Raw genomic sequence first — 20,407 nt, 5'->3', positions numbered from 1 at the left:
ATGAGCAGGGAATATCTTTCCATTTGTTTGTGTCATCTTCAGTTTCTTAAATTTGTGTTTTATAGTTTTCAGAGTATAGGTCTTTACCTCCTTGGTTAAGTTTATTCCTAGTATTTTATTATTTTTGACAGTTGTGAGATTGTTTTCTTCATTTCTCTGTCTGCTACTCCATTATTAATGTATAGAAATGCAACAGAGTTCTGTGTATTAATTTTGTCTCCTGTAGCTTTACTGAATTGAATTCACTTACCAGTTCTGATAGTTTTTGGTGAGGTCCTCAGGGTTTTCTATATTTAATATCGTGTCATGTACAAATAGTGAGTTTTACTTCTTCCTTACCAATTTGGATGACTTTTATTACTTTTTCTTGTCTGATTGCTACAGCTAGGACTTGCGGGACTGTGTTGGATAATAGTAATGGGAGTGTACATCCTTGTATTCCTGATTTTAGAAGGAAAAGCTCTCAGTTTTTCACCATTGAGTATAATGTTAGCCATGCTTTTTCCTATGTGGCCTTTATTATGTTGGGTTATGTTCCCTCTAAATCTACTTTATTAAAAAAACAAACAAACAAAAAATAAACCTACTTTATTGAGAGTTTAAATGAATGGATGTTGTAGTTTGTCAAATGCTTTTTCTGCATTTATTAAAATGATCATATGGTTTTTATTCTCTCTCTTACTAATGTGATTTATCACATTGATTGATTTGCAAATATTGAGCCACACTTACATCCCTGGAATACATCCCATTTGATTGTGGTGAATAATGTTTATAATGTATTGTTGGATTTGGTTTGCTAATATTTGGTTGAAGAATTTTGCATCTATGTTCATCAGAGATATTGGCCTGTAGTTCTCTTTTAGGTAATGTCTTTATCTGTATTGGGTATCAGGATAATGCTGGCCTCATAGAGTGAATTTGGAATCTTTACTTCCTCTTGTATTTTTTGGAATAGTTTGAGAAGAATAGGTATTAACAACACTTTAAATGTAGAAATCACCTGTGAGGCCATCTGGTCCTGGACTTTGGTTTTGGGGAGGTTTTATATTCCTGATTCAATTTCATGGCTATTAATCAGTCTATCCAAGTTTTCTATTTCTTCCTACTTCAGTTTTGGAAAGTTATATATTTCTAGGAATTGATGCATTTCTTCTAGATTGTCCAATTTTTGATATATAATTTTTCAAAATATTCTCTTATAATTATTTGTATTTCTGTAGTGTCGGTTGTTATTTCTCTTTTCATTTCTGATTTGATTTATATGAGTCCTCTCTGTCTCTGTTTTTGTTTTTGTTTTTTAATGAGTCTGGCTAAAGGTTTATCAATTTTGTTGATCTTTTCAAAGAACCAGCTCCTGACTTCATTGATCTGTTCTATTGTGTTTTTAGTCTCTGTTTCATATATTTGTGCTCTAATCTTTATTATTTCCTTCCTTTTACAGGCTTTGGGCTTTGCTTGTTTTTCTTTTTTTAGCTGTTAGGTATAAAGTTAGGTTGTTTTGAGATTTTTCTTGCTACTTGAGATAGGCCTATATTGTTTTTCTCAGGTAATATTTCTCCTTCTCTCTATTTGTAAAGAACTGGTGGGCTGTTTCTACCACTGGGCAATATAACTGCATTCACATTTGACCCCATATTTGCCAGTTGGAGTGGAAGTACAACCCACTCCATCAGGTCCTTAGAAATTCTGACCTAAAAGTTAATAGTTTCTTGCCTAGGAATCATCTCTGCTTTTGATAATTGTAGTTGCAACCTTGGCCCTGAGACCACTGTATCTAGTAAGAAGAAGAAAGTTGAGGTGATATGGGAAAGAAAGGGAAGAGTATAGCCATCATACCAGATTCTCCCATTGTGAGAATAATTGCAGTCATACTAGCATCTTCCTTAGCCCCTATTTCCTATTTCCAGTGAAATTGCAGGGGAATTTATCTAGTGTGGACACACTCTTTGCTCCCTTTATATGGAATGTCAGTACACACTTATGAATGCTTGTAAGCTGGTTCTTCATGCCTGTATTCCCTCTCTCCTCATTTTAAACAACCATTGTTTTCATTGCCCATTCTAATTCTTTACCAAACTATTACTCCCAGAAAGCATCTCTCTGCCATTGTTGGACAAGATGGCTGTAAAGTGTGTCCCTTGTTCTGAAGAAATGTGATTCAGTGGTCCAAATCAGTGCAATATCTTCTGCTCTGGTTCTTTGATAGTACTCTGAGCATTTGCATCTACCACTGCGTAAGCAAAGCCCAACTCAGAGCCAGTGTCTATCTCTCATCAGGACCCAGTTTTAGCCCCGCAGGGCTACCGGCATCAGTCTGACTTGCCAGCTCTGTACAAGGACTCCCCCCAGGGAATCTTCCCCATAGCCACCTGCAATCTCTAAATCTCTCTTGTTGGCAGACAAAACAGTTCCTGTTGACATTTTGTGCCTCTGAGGGTGCAAAAGGAGCATGTCTAGATACAACCTCTCTGCATTGTTTCAGTTCCACTCACTCCATTAACCCAAGTGGCTACCTCAAGTGAGCACACTTGCTCGTCCATTCCAGGCATCTTCTGATGCTGGAAAGGGGTTCTTCTCACGGGCACTGACATGGCCTACTTGAATGCACCCTTCAGATTCCCATAGTGATTTCCATAGGGTCGTGCCCCAGAAGGGCACCCCTTTAATAGGCCAATCTTCCGTTGCCCTTCTGCCTGACCATGTATGTGGCCGAGCCATTGACCACTGCCTGTGAGTAGGTCAAAATCCAAACATGAGGGCAAACAGCATGCAGTGCAGCTCACTGAGCCAATTTGTGTTTACCTTTTTCAGTCAGAGTGGTGGCCTTCCAAGCTGAATGCTGTGTGTTCATGTTGAAACTGCCACCCATAAGCCAAGCAGCTGTTTGTTGGTCTGTTGAGAGCTGTTTACAGGCTCTGCCCGAGTCATGATAGAATCCTGCAGCTCTTCTCATGGTTCCAGGGTCGTTTCTGGGGAAGAGAGTCTAACTGCTTATGATATGCTGTGTAACTCCATGTATTCCCTTGGTCGTGTATTCTGCACGCACCATGTCTGTTTTATTATAGAACTTTTCTGGGCACTGCCTTCCTCATTAGAGCATTTCTCTGACATCACCCAAGACATCCTTATTTTATGCTTTTTAGTCAGAGGCAGTTTCTTTCCTTCTTTCTTTTTAAGATTTTATTTATTTATTCATAGAGACACAGAGAGAGAGAGAGAGAGAGAGAGAGAGAGAGGCAGAGACCCAGGCAGAGGGAGAAGCAGGCTCCGTGCAGGGAGCCTGATACGGGACTCAATCCCAGGTCTCCAGGATCACACCCCAGGCTGAGGGTGGCCTCAAACCGCTGGGCCACCGGGGCTGCCCACAGAGGCAGTTTCAATTAATATCTGATAGCAAGCTAGCAATTGCTCCTCCAAATGGAAGTTGTCTTATTTAGAGTTCTAGTAGCTATCACTGGAAGGTGTTCACAGACTTTTGTCAATTAGCCCCAGTCTACATTCCACACAAGACTGCTGTACAGAGAATGTATCCTAATTAGCACTCCAGCTTCTATTTCACAGCATTTGATATAACACCTGTGTGTTCCAGCAGTCTCACTGATTCCCACTTTGTATGTCCAATTAATATTTGAGGGGTGGATTTTTCATGCCTTTTGTTTTACAGTACTTGATAAGGGAAACATTCCCCAGCTAGGCACAATATCCGTCCCTGTAATACATTCAGATAAGAGTCACAACCATTTCATATGAAGCTTCTTCAAGTATACTAATTTTCATTTAAACATTCACCTTAATCCCATTAATTCTTGTATTTCTTTATCCTCTCATTCTAGTTGATCATCAGTAGGACTTTGCCAACGGGTTTTAGTTTTAAAGCACTAGGTAGTATTTCCTCAGTCAGATATAATATCCAGTCCCATTCAACATTCAAGTAGAGACATAGCCTCTTGACATAAAGCCCATTTAAACACTCCAAGTTTCATTCAAACTTCACCTTAATCATATTAACCCTTGTTTTTCTGTGTTCTCTCAATTTAATTGTAGTCCTCGTTAGAACTTCACCAATGGACTTTGGTACCATAGTGCATGGGACTCTCATATCAAGAAGTCCTAGAAACTTCTCTCTTCAGCCCCCTGACCATTTTATCCACTCCTGTGCATAAGGCCTTAGGTCCCCAGTAGAGTGTTGAGCCAAGGAACCATGGCCCTTTTATCAGTCCATCTCTTGATTAAATTGGGGAACCATCATCCCAGGCAATTGGAGGTGAGATTTCTTTTTGCTATTTTGCTGTATAGCTTTCTAAATTCTTCCAAACTAGGATGAATAAAGCAAATTTATTTAAAGATTCCTCCAAACTGGGATGAATAAAGCAAATTTGTTTAAAGACCTTCAATGTTGGGGGACCAACAGGGATTCCTATTGATCCATCCAACTTCTATTTTTTTCCCTATCAATATTTGCTTTATTCATCTCATTTCTTAAGATTTTCAATCTGCGGGAATGCAAGCCTTGATGCTCCTCACCTGTCTATCTCTAATTATTTTAGTCTTTCTCATTATTTGTTTTAACATAACATTTTCCTTGGGTAATGGCTCTGAGAATAGTAGCTGTACCTCAGGCTGACCGGAATCAGGATATTCTCCAACATATTCTTTCAGTGGGGGTCCTGGGCCTAGAGGCTGTAATTGATATTGGCTAGAATCTATATTTGGCCCATCTCTTACTTTCATCTTACCTATTACCGATTATAATAACCACGGGATTGTATATTTTTCCTTTTTCATATTTGCATTTTCTTATGCATCTAGTAAACCAACTGCCCAGAAGATGGATCCGTCATCTCAAAATTCTGTAGGTGACTTTTACCTTATAGCTGATTGCAGTTAGCTGCTGTTTCTTACTGTTAGTGACCCTTTTGCCTCTAAGAGTTAGAGGTTCCTCATTCCCTGTTCTCTCATCCTTTCTATTCCTAAACCACATGTTTCAATGAGTTATGGTTGGTCCAGTGAATCTCAACCTTTCTGACACTAACTATTCCGTTTTTACCTTAACCGGTATATTGCAATTAGTTTCTAATACTATTAACTTATAGTTAGCATGGACTCCAGGGCTTAAAGGCAAAATTCTCCTCAAGACTGCCCTCACTTTAGACACTAGTTGTAAGTAAGTCTCAGGGAGTCCCCAGGCCAACCCGCTTTGCTGACTGACTGGCTACAAATTCAGGGACTCCTACGGCGCCCTCAAGTTGGTTAATTTGCTAGAATGACTCACAGATCTCAGGAAGGTGCAATACTTAGAATTATAATTTTATTATAAAGGATACATTAGGGTGCAGCCTAGGAAAGAATGCAGAACTTCTGTGCCCTCTCATGAAATTAGGGCATGTCACTCTCCCGGTATACCAGTATGTTCACCAATGAGGAAACAATGCTAAGTTTTTATGGGATTTTTACTACATGGGCATGATTAACTAAATTATTGGCCACATGATTGAACTCAATTTCCAGCCCCCTCCCCCCAAACCTCCCCATCCCCAGAGGTCAAGGAGCTGGTGACCATCCCCCATTCTGAAGCTATCTAGGGGCCCACCAAGTCTCCCCACTAGCATAACTAAGATACTCCTAATCACTCAGGAAATTACAAGGGTTGTTGAAGCTCCCTGCCAGGAACTCAGGACAAAAGCCAGACAAATTACTAATTATACTATAGGGAGCTGGGTACTGACCCCAGAGAACTGAACAATGCATAACACATTGCCTGATATTATAGTAGGCACTTGGCACATTTTTCTTTTGTGAAATATGATTGTTTGAGTATAACACTCATAAGTTATTCATCCAAATCAGAGTTCTGAAAATTACAAATTACATCTGGACTTGGGTTTATCATTGTAGATCCAATGGAGGAGTGAAGCCATGCCATTAATAACTATTCTAATTAGGGAATATGTTTTAGGAAGAAGATTCAGTTCCACCATTTTCTAAGAAACATGGCCCCGTTAATAAGTAGGAATTTGATGCTGCTGCTCTTCTATGCTGATAGATATTCTGTGGTCCAAAGAGTTAAATAATTTCTCATCATGATATGATAATTCCATTGAAGTCTACCAATAAAAATTCTAATATAATATATTAACTAATGCTTTACTTTTTTTTCAAGTAATCTTCCTTTTTGAGGCATCAACTGGAAAACCACTAGGTGATGGGAAGCTTCTTTCTCATAAGGTAATGGACCTTAGCTATTTCTGATGTAAATAGCCACTATTTATTTACTTCCTTTTTAAAAATAATGTTCTCATTTTAAGGTAAAAAAACAGAAATTAGTTTAGATTTTTAACAAAAAAAAATAGGCTTTTTTGCAATAGTTATCTCAATCCTCCACTTTATTTTTATTTTTTTAAGTTTTAATTTATTTATTCATTTTAAGTAATCCCTATACCCAGCATGTGACTTGAACTCATGACTCCAAAATCAAGAGTTACATGCCCCTTCTGACCAAGCCAGCCAGGCACCCCTAGAAATTAGTTTTATATTTAAACCCAATGTGCATTCTATATAGAGTATTTTGCCTAAAAATGTCATAAAGACTAAGCACTAGTAAACTCTGTAATAGAAAGCTATATATACTAATTAATTGGATAAAAGAATCTGAGTTACATGTCATTATCCAGGCTGTTTACTGGTTTTCAATAAAATGTCCTATCTTGGTTAAACTTTTATCACCTATCAGGAAATAAAAATGTTTTGTATTCCTAAACATCTTGCAGTTTTCCCATTGACCTATCCTTAGCCACCATTTTCTTTAGGTTTTAACACTAGTTAAACTGAAAAAAATTATATAGAAGTACAAAAAGATCTTGAATTGTGAAGTGTTTATTGGTTTCTGATTTTTAGCATTAAAATAAGCAAAGGAGCACATTTTATTTATTCTAATAGAGATATATTAAGGTCTAAAGATGTTTTTAACTTTATCACTCAATGCCACTACTGAAACACTACTCTATACTTTTATTTTCTTCTTTATATATTTATTAGTTTGAATTTGAATAACAAATATATTCATAAGCTTCAGAAAAAGCATAAAAAAGTATACAGGGAAAAAGTCTCCCTACTACATCTATTTCTTATCAGTACAATTCTGTTCTACCAAAAAATAACCACCATTATTAAACTCCTTTTTCAAAAAAAAAAAAAAAAAACTCCTTTTTCCTTCCAGAGATTTTTTTAATGTGTGTGTATACTTCTATATATAAATAACATGTATATTTTAATGTATATATATAAATAAAACAGATATATGTTATTTTCCCCCTTTTACAAAAATGTAACATATGACTTTGTACATTGCTTTTCTCCCATAACACTATTCCTAGATATCTTTCTATATCAGTACATAAAGTGCCTTCCCAATCCTTTTCTCCCCCACCATACAGTATAACATTTTATGGATATATCAGAATTTATTTAACCTGTGCCCAAATGATGGACATTTAAGGTATTATTGTGACACCTTCAAAAAATAAAACAAATCCTAGCAAGTCTAAAAAAAAAAAGTCCTAGCAAGTCTTAAGATAGTAGGCAGTAAATAGCATTTCAACTCTTTGATTGAGTTGAAATGAATCCACACTAAACCATTTCCAAGTTATAAGGAAATTCATTTTACAAGCTATTGTAATAGTATAATAGATTAATGCAGTATGCCAGAAATGCTTTGTTATATAGACAGAACACTAATCTTAAGTTAGAGACCTGGACTTTAAATTTTAGATGTGCTTGTTACCAGCTTTTTCTGAGCAAAAATCACTTAATGTCTATGCAGCTCAGTCTTCTTGTCAATAAAGCAAGTATAGTAATACCGATAACACAAGATAGTTTGCTATTTCATAGGAATTGAATCTGAAAAGAATGTATAAAATTTAAGACTCTAAAAACATAAGGTATTTTCATAAATCTGCCTGATGATTCTCTCCCTCTGCTCCCTCTCCCACTGGTACACAGACTCTCTCTAAGTAACTAAATCTTAAAAAAAAAAAAAAAGGAATGTTTCCTAGCTTATGAAGTTTCAAAAAGATATACATTTTAGTGTTTTACGGGGCATCTTTCCCTTGTAAATTAAAAAAAAGGTAACTGTACTTTAGCTTTTGAATTATATCAGTAGTTAACAGAGACATTTTATCATTCTAAGTAGGGGGTGATATTTAATTGATCTTTAAATAAACAAATATTCTTGTAATTAAATAACTTAAGTGATCTGATATCAAGCACTAAAATTAATGCAGTATTTTCATTTTTCTAAATTTTAGAATGAAATCTTGGAAATTGCTCTGGATCAAAAGGGACTTACCAATGATAGAAAAATTGCGTTCATTGATAAAAATAGAGATCTCTATATCACTTCAGTGAAACGATTTGGGAAGGAAGAACAGATTATCAAACTTGGTAAAAAAATTATAATACATTTAAAATTTGATTACTTTGAATTTTCTTAGATCTACTCTGTCATATATTATACTAAATAGCATACTTGCTTGAATTAATCTGCGAATCATGCTTCGGTCTCATAACTTTTCTTAACTATTTAACACCACTTAAATAGCAAGTCTTTAGCTGCTATAAACACATTAGCATTGAAAGACTTAGAAATTAAAACATAATGGCTCCAGGTCAAATACTCAAATATTTCCATATATTTTTAAATGAGTTTTTGTACATGTTTTCACCATTATACAATCAGAAAACAGAGGCACACCTACCAGAATTTAGAAGGGGTCCTGTATGTTGATTATTAAAATATTTTTAATGCTTATTATAGTGGAACTAATAATACATTAACATTCTTTTTAAAATAAGGAACAATGGTGCATACTTTGGCATGGAGTGATACATGTAATATCCTTTGTGGACTTCAAGATACTCGATTTACAGTGTGGTATTATCCTAATACAGTTTATGTGGACAGAGACATTTTGCCTAAAACATTATACGAAAGGGATGCAAGGTAACATTTTACTGTTGGAATTGTTTATTGTAATAAATGACTCTAAAGTGTCATGTTTTTGCCTCTGATTTTAATCCTGCAAGGTACCTTTCACTCTACTCAGTCAACGAAATTGTTCAGCTAAAGCTAGCTTAATGAGATTAGATTTAAGTGTTGGGGTCAAATTGAAAGTGTCGTATAATACTACTATATTTATTCCTTCTATGGACATAATTTTCCTTATATGAATATAATTTTAAGCCTAATGTTATTTAATGAAACTCAGGTAGCTTTTTTTCAGTGTGGTTTAGTGATTTTAATATGGACATTTTTTAGATTTTTTTCAGTGATATACAATGTGTGTCAACCTTTATTCTTTCTCGAATTATCATAAATTACTAATTACTATACTTATAGGACTGTATAGGTCTCTAGAATTGAATTTTTAAAGTAATATTAAAGATTAAAAATATGTGGTAACTGAAGAGTTTAATTTTACATGCTTTAGAAAATACATGTATATCCCTAAGTTCTCTAGAAATAACAAGATCTCTCAATCTTGACAAAATAAGAATGCAAAGCTTCTTAACTCCAAACCTTATCTTAACTTTCAAATCTATTTTGAGTTCACTTTAATATTCATAACTCTTATAAGACCAGAGAGGCATCATTTTTTAAAAAGATTTATTTATTTATGAGAGACACACAGAGAGGCAGAGATACAGGCAGAGGGAGAAGCAGACCTCCCACAAGGAGCCCAATGCAGGACTTGATTCCAGATCCCGATATCACGCGCTGAGCTGAAGGTAGATGCTTAACCACTGAGCCACCCAGGTATCCCAAAAGGCATCATTTTAGAGGTATTTAAATTAATAAAGAGAAGTTAGTCTCTTAAAGTTCACCTCTTTTTTTTATGATAGGCACACAGTGAGAGAGAGAGAGGCAGAGACACAGGCAGAGGGAGAAGCAGGCTCCATGCACCGGGAGCCTGATGTGGGATTCGATCCCGGGTCTCCAGGATCGCGCCCTGGGCCAAAGGCAGGCGCCAAACCGCTGCGCCACCCAGGGATCCCAAGTTCACCTCTTTTTATTATGAGAAAATAGTCTTGTAATCATCTTAATTTTTTACTGGTTTATACTTTCAAAAGCTAATGTTAAATTTTTTTTTCTTTAAAGATTATATTTATTTATTCATGAGAGACAGAGAGAGAGAGAGAGACAGAGAGAACAGGGACACGGGCAGAGGGAGAAGCAGGCTCTATGCAGGGAGCCTGATGTGGGACTCGATCCTGGGTCTTCAGGATCAGGCCCTGGACTGAAGGCGGCGCTAAACCGCTGAGACACCCAGGCTGCCCCTGAGTTTTTTAATCATTTGTGTAATTTACCTTAAGACTTAGGTGAAAAAGATTATTTCAAATGCTTTTAGGCATAGCTCTCAAGTATGTGTTAATTTTTGTCACATTAAACTCCAAGCATATAGCAGATTAGATTTGAATGTTTATTTAAATATATACTTTCTCCCTGGAGTTAACTTTTTTGGGGGTCAATTTTGGACACTTGGAGACTTTATATCTGTGTCAAGGGTCAACTCCCCAAATTTAGTACATATGAAAGATTTTGCTCAGAGCATAAATTATACTTTGCTTTTTTTCAACAGTGAATTTAGTAAAAATCCCCATATTGTAAGTTTTGTCGGAAATCAAGTAACTATAAGAAGAGCTGATGGCTCGCTGGTTCACATCAGCATATCACCATATCCTGCTATTCTCCATGAATATGTAAGCGGTTCAAAATGGGAAGATGCTGTAAGACTTTGTCGCTTTGTGAAGGTACTTTACATTTCAGATCCATAGTTGTGTATATATTGAGTATTAGTTGACACATATCTTTGTGCAAGATAAGAAATGGTAACAACTAAGGGCTGGAAAAATTGCAAATGAAGTCATGTCTCTTTTTAATAAGTGAAGACACAAGCCGTGCAGGGAGATAGATATTGCTATGTGATTTATTTTTGAAGAAGCTGTAATTTAAATGAGTAGTTTCTCTATACTGGCACATATAAAAATCTTCCCTGGAGCTTTTTCTAAAAAGTCAGATTCCCAAGTTTTACTCCCACAGAGATTCTAATTTATTCAATCTGGGATGAATCCTAGGCTTATTTTTAAAATTCCTCAGGTGATTTATACACCTAAGGTTAAGAACCTCTACTTTAGATCAGCATTTCCCAGGTTGGTTGAATCCAGCTTTCTCCAAGCATATTTGATCACAGAACTTTTTATTTACTTATTTTTTAAGGGTTTTATTTATTCACGAGAGGCAGAGACATGGGCAGAGGAAAAAGCAGGATCCCTGCGGGAAGCCCGATGCGGTTCTCGATCCCAGGACTTCTGGGTAGCTCCACTGAGCCATTCACGTGTCCCGACCACAGAACTTTTTTTTTTTAATTTTTTATTTATTTATGATAGTCACACAGAGAGAGAGAGAGAGGCAGAGACATAGGCAGAGGGAGAAGCAGGCTCCATGCACCGGGAGCCCGACATGGGATTCGATCCCGGGTCTCCAGGATCGCGCCCTGGGCCAAAGGCAGGCGCTAAACCACTGCGCCACCCAGGGATCCCGACCACAGAACTTTTTAACTTTACCTGGCTTAGCAGCCCTTAGAATACACTTTTTTTTTTTTTTAATGCTATTTATTCATGAGAGACAGAGAGAGGCAGAGACACAGGCAGAGGGAGAAGCAGGCTCCCCAAGGGGAGGTTGATGTGAGACTCAATCCCAGAACACGGAGGACATGACGTGAGCCTAAGGCAGATGCTCAACCACTGAGCCACCCAGGTGTCCCTAAAATACACCTTTAAAGTGACTTTTAGTTGCTTTCCCTTACAATGAGTTGATGGCAACTTTCAATAATAGCATTGTCTGAGAACCTCACTATTTCTCTGGTTGTAAGTTACATTCTTTGACCTGATCAAAAAGACTGGAGGGTCTATAACCTTGAATTATCTTAATAGTATATCAGAAGTACAAAAATAAATTTTATTCAAAAGAAGTTCTTTATATGTTATTAATATATTTTAACAAAGTATTCACATGAAATTTCCACATCATTAATTTATTAAATTAGTAGTTTTTTTCAGTGCCATGCTCAGGAATGTTTAATTTTTTCATTAAAAATATAACTTTAATATATTTTAAATAGCTGCTTATTTTAAGGCAGTTCTGCTTGTAATTGAAATAATTGTTCCCCTATTTCACTTTAGGAACAAACTATGTGGGCTTGCCTAGCTGCTATGGCAGTTGCTAACAGAGATATGACTACTGCAGAAATAGCCTACGCAGCAATTGGTGAAGTAAATAATGTTTACTTACCTATACGTTTGTGGTTTTTCTTACCATAATTTTTTATATTTCTGTCACTATCCACTTCATGTATTTTTTTCTTTTTTTAGATTGATAAGGTTCAATACATCAATTCTATAAAAGACCTTCCATCTAAAGAATCAAAAATGGCCCACATATTAATGTTCAGTGGGAACATACAGGAGGCTGAAATGGTACTTCTTCAGGCTGGCCTTGTTTATCAAGCGATCCAGATCAATATTAATCTCTATAACTGGGAAAGGTAATAAAAATGTTTTTCATCAATTCTAAAACCCAACTGATCTTAATGTAGTCTTCTATCTACCACTTGGTAAATTACATTTTCCACTGTACTTAATAGTTTCCTAACATCACAGAAGAATTTGTTCACATTTCTATTTGTGAGGAGTTTGCCTTTGAAGATTTATGCCTTCTCTGAACTTGTGATTGATTAGAAGTTCAAGTGAAGAAGAAAAGAGCTAGGGTGTCTCCTGAATTTCTGATTTCAATAACTGGATAGACGATGCTACTATTAGCAGATTTGGAAGGGAATATAGTGAGTTCAGTGTTAGGCATGTTAGATTTGAAATGTTTGTGAAGAGACAGATACATGATAATAGTTGAACCCAGAGCTCATGAGACAGATATGAGCTAGGGATGTAGATTTAGGAGTCATCAGCAAATAGATGGCAATTGAAGCTAGAAAAATGGAACCAATTGGTTGGGGAATGTGTGGAGTGAGAATACATCAACCACATTTATGGGTGGAAGAAGAGAAATCTGCTGAAAGATTGGCAGAAAGCAGTCAGACAGACAGAAAGAACCATGAGAGATTTGTGATGCTAAGGAAGAAAGGCTGCAGGATTTGAAATGAGGAGTGCTCAGTAGTAGCCTTCTCCACTATATTAGGCTTTGACACAGAGTGCTTTCTGAGACAGAGTGGCATGCTACTTTTCTCTATGACATATTAGATTTTTCCCCTCAATCTCTCAGGTACATGTTTCTCAGTGAAAAAGGCTGTAGTGCTTATACCCACCAAAATCACTATGTTATAAAGTTGGCATGCTGATTTTTCCAGGTTTGAAGTGTCTTTCATAATCTTTGTCTCTATTCATACCCTACCATATTTTTAAAACCAGATCCCAGTCATCATACCATTTTATCTGTAAATATTTCAGTATGTGTATCAAGGTTTTTAAAAATCTAGCCACAGTAATATGATCACACTTTAAAGAATTAACAATTTTATTCAGTATTATTTTTCTGATTATCTCATAATGTTTAGTTTTGTTTTATGGCTTGTTTGTTTGATTCAGGATCCAAAAAAGGTCTGTACATGATGATTGGTTGATATGTTCTCAAATTTCTTTTAATCTGTAGGTTTTCCTCTTTCTTGTGTTTTCTTGTAATTTTCCCACTGCAGAAACTAGGCCGATAGAGTTTCCCATAGTCTGGATTTTGTTGATTACATCTTTGTGGTGGTGTTTGACACATTCCTTTGCCCCTTGAATTCGCCATAAATTGGTATTGAATCTAGAAAGTTGATTAGATTTAGGTTTAACTTTTTTTTTTTTCCCTCTTGGTAAGGCTGTATCAGAGGAGGTGATTAATATATTTTCACAATGACTGGTTGCCTATCTTTTTGTGATATTAGTAGCCATTGGTGTTCATTGCCCAGAACCTTTAATTAATTAGAATTCTAGAAAGATAGGATGTAATTATTGGATGATAAATATATTAGATTGCTTGTAAGATCCCTAAAATAAATTTCTATATTTGTTTAAATCCTTTAGAAGGGAATAGATTTCATTTTGATAATATGTGTTATTCCATTTGAGAAGCACAGCCTTGCTGGTTTGTGCTTTTGTCATTCATATCTGAATTTAAAAATTACTTGCAACCTAATAAGTTACAGCCCTGGAAGACTTTTAGGTAAGCAAGTCACCTATTTGCTGTTCACTTTGGACATTTGGTGGTAGTCTGTTCTCAAAAATTGTAGTTAAGAGAGATAGAAATTAGAAACTTTATGTAAGTACTAATAAAAAATAATTTCTCTACTTCTACCAGTTATATAAAGTGATTTTGCTTCATTCAAGTTATGTAAAATATCATATTTTGAAGTTATAAAATCTTTTTATATAACTTCCTTCTATTTAAAATCAGAGAGGATACATGGATTTATTCCAGCCCCATAATCTAATGTCACATTTGTTTGGTTGCCAAATAACCATTTTAAAGCTAGAGACATGCTGTTCCCATAACCTTTATATAATTGGAGTGAATTCCCTCCTCTGTATGATAAAAAAACATTCTTTACCCAGTGTATGCTTTTAGAGAACATTTAAAGTAGTACATATAACTTGAATGTTTACCTTTAGCTATTGCTCTTTAATCAGATAATTAATACATATCTTATAATGACTATCATGTAGCTAATACTTGTCATCTAGTATCTAAATGCAGTATTAGATACCATATTTTATCCTTTCTACATAAATAAATGTATGATGTACCATAACAAATTATCTCTTTGGAGATAGTTTTCTTTTTGAAAAGTCCAACCCAAAATAGATGCTTATGTATTCTCCACTTGGAATACTTATAGTTTTGCGCAATCAAGAATTCCTTCCACAATGATGTTCAGTCATAAAAAAGGAACAGAAAATGGCATATTTCAGGTGCCAGAGAGCTGGTTCACCAGAATCTCCACTCACACATCCACACTGGAATCAGAGTCTTGGGAATATAGAAAGGGTGATATGGGAGAGGATTAGAAGGATTAAAGCGTCTTTTACTTCTATTTCTCATTTTTTGAGTTTCTGTGACTTAGTTTTTGCCTTCTTACATTTCACTTTTGTTCCTCTCTGTTGCAGTACTTCTACATTCTTTTCTGTGTAAATCTGAAAGACTTAAAGTCACAGAGGAATGAGGGAACTTTGTGAGGAATTTGTGATGGGTAACAAATACTGATCCTTGGAGTTAGCCATGTGGTTTATGTAAATATATTTTTATAAGAAATAATTTTGCTAATTTTGGCATTATCATTTGTATTACACATGACTTACATTGATAATTTTTTATATTGTCTTTATTTCTCTCAGTTGTCAATACACATGGTATATCTAAGATACTTTTTAAAGTAACTATTTAGGTCAAATCAAAGCATGCTAAGAATGAAACAGATTTTCCTACTGAAGGGTTACATGTTGCAAAAAATCTAGGTAGTAGTTGATTTTTTCTAAAACAACAGGTTTACAATAGCTGGTTCTGATAAATAAATCATGACTGGCCTATTCAGAAGTCAGTCATATGTCATTAGAAAGCAAGGGAACTTGAAAAAGAATGTGCTTTAATTCCAAACTTAAAAACAGGATTACAGTGAACAGTGGAAAGCTATACTGTACTGGTTTATTCTTGACTCAACTAATATGAATTATGCAGAGGATCATGGGCTGAGATGCTGACCAAAATCTATATACACATATAGGCCAAAAAATGAGGGTTAATCTTTTCACTTCCCTCCAAATTACCAATATATAGATTTTAAGTCTTTGCTGTTATACTACCAGCAGTTCATTTAGTTCTTGCCTGAGATTTAAAGAAAATATTACCTTAAAAATAACTTAGTTATATTGATAGATATTAATTGGATTATAAAATTTAAATGGCTATTAACTTTTTCTAAGACTTGAATGGCAAAGGGCATTTTGTCAGATTTTTATTATCCATAAATTTTAGTTTTATAATATTTTAAATTTTCTGTATTATAAAGGATATCAGTATTTGAATATTGAGCAGAATAAATTCTAGACTTTAGATAAATAAATTCTAGAGCAGAAAAAATTATAGACTAAAAAAATGGTCAAGATAGTTGAACCACTTACAAGGGGGCGGGGGAGTTCATTCACTTGGATTTTATTATGATTTTAATGAATTTTTCAATGACCATTTACCATACACACACTCTGGAGTACTCACCAAAGAGAAATGAGACCCAGATTTCCCTTCAATAAATTATAGGATAAGAAGGAGACAGACTCATAAATAATAATTATGATATACTGTAAGCAGTGCTCATAGTAATAATAATAAGCATAAAATATTATGGGACACAGATAAGATAATGGTCATTTATTTCTATAAAGGGAGGTGGTCAGGGAAAAGAGATCATATCTGATCTGAACCTTGAAGTATAAGTAGGAATTTGCAAGATGGATGAGGTAGGGAATGGTGTTCTGTATTGAGAGATGAGTAGAGAGGAAACAACATAGACCATTTGTTCTATTCCCTTACCCCAAAACTCTACTGCATATACAGGCTAATACAAGCAATGATGATAATCTGTTTTGTTTCTCATTATAGGGCACTTGAATTGGCTGTAAAATACAAAACACATGTTGATACAGTTCTTGCGTACCGTCAAAAGTTTTTGGAGACATTTGGTAAACAGGAAACTAATAAACGATACTTGCAGTATGCAGAAGGTGTAAGTATTATACAGTATTTTTATGATATTGTCTATGCTTTATAAGTTATATGTAATATTCATCTTAACAAGACAAAACTGGAATAATTCTTGCCATAATCTCCAAAAAATAACTTTTTGCCTTATGATATTATTATATTTTGCCTATATAGTTTTATTACTGATTTTTTTTCTGGAATCTTAAAGCTATGTTTTGATTAAGTCTGTTTTCATAATATTTAATTTGTGTTAAAGTTGGGTGCTAATTGATATTTTTATGTAAACAATATAAATGGCTGGGATACAGGTTTCTGACTCCTGAATTTTGTCTTCCACCAGCTGCCCTTTCTGCTCCAGAGGAAATACATAAACACATAGAGCACTGGCCAGAAAAATGGATACTTTGTCACTTCGCAAAATTCTAGGGAGAGGAGCCTAGCTCAGGGAGACTTCACTGCCTAGAACCAAAGAAGGCTAAGCCTTTGCCTTTCAAATCCCTACCAAAATCTCACGTTTTATCTTTATAATTAGAAGAAAGTCATCCTAGTACATATCAGCCCACAAGAAGGGTAGAGTAGTTTGCCCAAGTGCCTAGAGCAGGACTGTTGCAGTCACCTGCTTAGATCCTTCCAGGCTCAGACAACAGAAACAGAGTTCCCCTCTAGCCATGCAGACCCAAGAGCCTTGTAATCCCAAGACAGGGGCAACCTTGCTCCCAGCTCTGTGAACTAGTTGATTTTTTTTTAGCCTTTTATTCATTCACTTATTCAAAAAACGTTTATGAGTGCTCACTCTGGGCCAGATACTATGCTGGATGCCTAGTCAGATATGGTTTCTGTTTTTGTGGAGCTTATAGACTATATGGGAGTGCTGCTCCTTGGAGATAGAATAAAATGGAATGTCCTGACCTGTCCTAAAGGGCAGGGTAAATTAGAGGAAACCTGGGAAAAGGAAAGAAAGTACCTACAGTTTCTACTAAAGCCAACATTATCATTTACCAGATGACTTGAAAAACTGTCTTTCTCCTTATAGAGAAAAACATAGTTCTTCCCTACTATGAGTCTTTCACGAGTCTCCTTTATTATTCACACAGAATACTTTGCTTCTGGTCACCTATTGTGTGGAGGTTTTTCCCCATGCCAACCAATTCTCTAACACCAGCTGGGTGTCCTATAATTTAACTCAATTCTGATACTACCTACCCAGAGATAGCATCAGATTCCACAAATAAAGGGCTCAGTCCCACAGGATTGCTTCCCACCCCCATCAGATGTGGTTGCAAGCCCAGGTTATCACCTGGGCTTCTGACTGACCAGATATAGATCAGAGATCCTAGTAACCCTGGCCTAGGTTTCAGCTATTAGACACAAGTCCAGGTTGTTAGCTATACTTCTGACTGACTGACTGACTATAAATCAGAGGTTCCCATGTTCACTTTCCGTTTTGATTAATTTGCTGGAATAGCTCACAGAACTAAGGGAAAACATTTACTTATGTTTATTTAAAACATAAGTTTATTAAAGAATATGATAAAGAATACAGATGAACAACCGGATGAAAATATACTTAGGGCAAGGTTTGGAAAGACCCTAACCTCAGGAGCTCTTGTTTTTTGGGGGGTTGGTGTGAGTCACCCTCCCAGTGTGTTCATCAACCCAGAAGCTCTCTGAACCCTGTGGTTTGGAATTTTATGGAGGCTTCATTACATAGGTATGATAGATCATTAACTCCATTTTCAGCACATCTCCCTTCTCAAGAGGATGGGGGCAGGACTGAAAATTCCAAGCTTCTAATCATGGCTTGGTCTTTCTAGTGACCAGCCCTCATCCAGGAGCCATCCAAGAACTCAACTGTAGTTGTCTCTTTAAGACAAAAATGCTCCTATCACTCAGGAAATTATAAAGGTTTCAGGAGCCCTGTGTCAGTAACTGAGGTCAAAGACCAAATATTAGAACAAAAGATGCCCCCTAGTCTTCTTATCACTTAGGAAATTACAAGAATTTCAGGAGTTCTGTGCCAGGAACTTGGAGCAGAAACCAATATATATATTTTCTATTATCTCACACCATATTTAGAATACTGAATGTTGTGATCTACATGTTTGGGCTTCAAACAGTTCTCGAGGTAGTAAAGCCTTTGGGGCCATTCTTATGAGTTCTGCAGTGCAACTTCAACATCTGGATCCAGGATAGACACAAGTTGTCTGTTTCTTGATAGGAAGGGGTATATGTTTTTTAAAAAAGATTTTATTTATTTATTTGAGAGAGTGTGCATGTGCAGGGGGAGGGGCAGAGGGAGACGAAGAAACAGATTCCCCCCTGAGCAGGGAGCCCAATGCGGGGCTCAATCCTAGGACCCCCAGATTCTGACCTGAGCTAAAGGCAGACACTTAACTGACTGAGCCATCCAGGTACCCCAAGAAGGGGTGCATTTTATAGATGCTCTGCAGACTTTTTTTTTTTTTTTTTTTTTTTCATTTGGAAGTTCAGTACTGAAAATGAATCCTCTGAGAGTTTGGGCTATAAGAGCTTGCTCTACTATTGGGACAAACTCAGAGTCGCAGAGACCTCTAAGGATTGCACTCTAATTCATAAAATATGACAGCAGCCACCACCACTACAGTGCTAAGCAGCCCAGAGAATCACTGATTACTTGATCTTTTTTATCATGGTTTTGAAAATATATGTTAAAACTGAGCAACCATATTAAATATATTTATTGCATAATTTTTAAGCAGATTCATGCTACTGTGTTTCTTCATCACCCTTGCCATCAATGTTTTTTTCAGTATTTTCACATTAGGTGCTTTGGAGCACAGAGAAAATATGCTGCTCAACGGGGAGCCTGCTTCTCCCTCTCCCTTTGCCCCTCCCCCTGCTTGTGCTCTTCTCTCTCTTTTAAATAAATAAAATCTTAAAAGAAAGTATAATTCTTACCCTCAAATTTATAATTATATCTTATATTATAATTAAAATGATATTTTAGATAGCAACAACTTAACATTTTTATCTTTCTTACTATCTATGTATTCAACTGTTACCAATCACAAGAGTGGCAAAAATCTTCAAAATGGGATAACCAGAACAACATATACTTTTTGGGGTATTTGAGGTTTTTTTTTTAATCCTGAAACTATATAGGTTACTTTGACTTTCCTCTTTTTTTCTTCATTAATATAATTTGAAAGCTATCTAGAAATTACAAAGCAGTATTTTAAGAAGAAAATTATTTTTTACTTAAAAATTTCCCGCTATTTATCTAATCCAAAATTTTGATTATATAAACGTTTTAGTTGAGAACTAAGATTTAAAGAGACTATTATTAAAAACTGAGAAATTAGGGGAGCCTGGGTGGCTCAGTCAGTTGAGCATCCAACTCTTGGTTTTGGCTCAGATCCTGATCTCAGGGTCGTGAGATTGAGCCCCACCTCAGGCTCCTCTCTGAACATGGAGCCTGCTTGAGATTCTTTCTCTCCCTCTCACTTTGCCCCTCCCCCTGCACTCATATGCTCTCTCTCTCTCTCTCTCTCTCACACACACACACAAACACAAAATGAATAAATCTTTTTAAAAACTGAGATATTCTAGATATGTGATGAATTC

At 35.8% G+C, this 20,407-nt stretch overlaps 1 protein-coding gene across 7 annotated transcripts in view; it reads left to right on the top strand.

Annotated features, from left to right (window-relative positions):
• The window catches only part of IFT80 (intraflagellar transport 80), a 123,592-nt gene that overhangs the window by 97,748 nt on the left and 5,437 nt on the right, over positions 1–20,407 (top strand). For all 7 annotated transcript variants that reach the window (XM_077880148.1, XM_077880150.1, XM_077880152.1 and 4 more), the window contains 7 exons: positions 6,164–6,228; positions 8,307–8,442; positions 8,854–9,001; positions 10,638–10,809; positions 12,241–12,330; positions 12,430–12,602; positions 16,703–16,826. In XM_077880148.1, coding sequence (XP_077736274.1) covers positions 6,164–6,228; positions 8,307–8,442; positions 8,854–9,001; positions 10,638–10,809; positions 12,241–12,330; positions 12,430–12,602; positions 16,703–16,826 — 908 coding nt within the window. The remainder of the gene's footprint in view (positions 1–6,163; positions 6,229–8,306; positions 8,443–8,853; positions 9,002–10,637; positions 10,810–12,240; positions 12,331–12,429; positions 12,603–16,702; positions 16,827–20,407) is intronic.

Source organism: Canis aureus, chromosome 31, assembly GCF_053574225.1.
Source record: "Canis aureus isolate CA01 chromosome 31, VMU_Caureus_v.1.0, whole genome shotgun sequence".
Taxonomy (NCBI): domain Eukaryota; kingdom Metazoa; phylum Chordata; class Mammalia; order Carnivora; family Canidae; genus Canis; species Canis aureus.
Note: the sequence above shows the minus strand (reverse complement) of the source record. Positions and strands in the feature narration are given on the sequence as shown.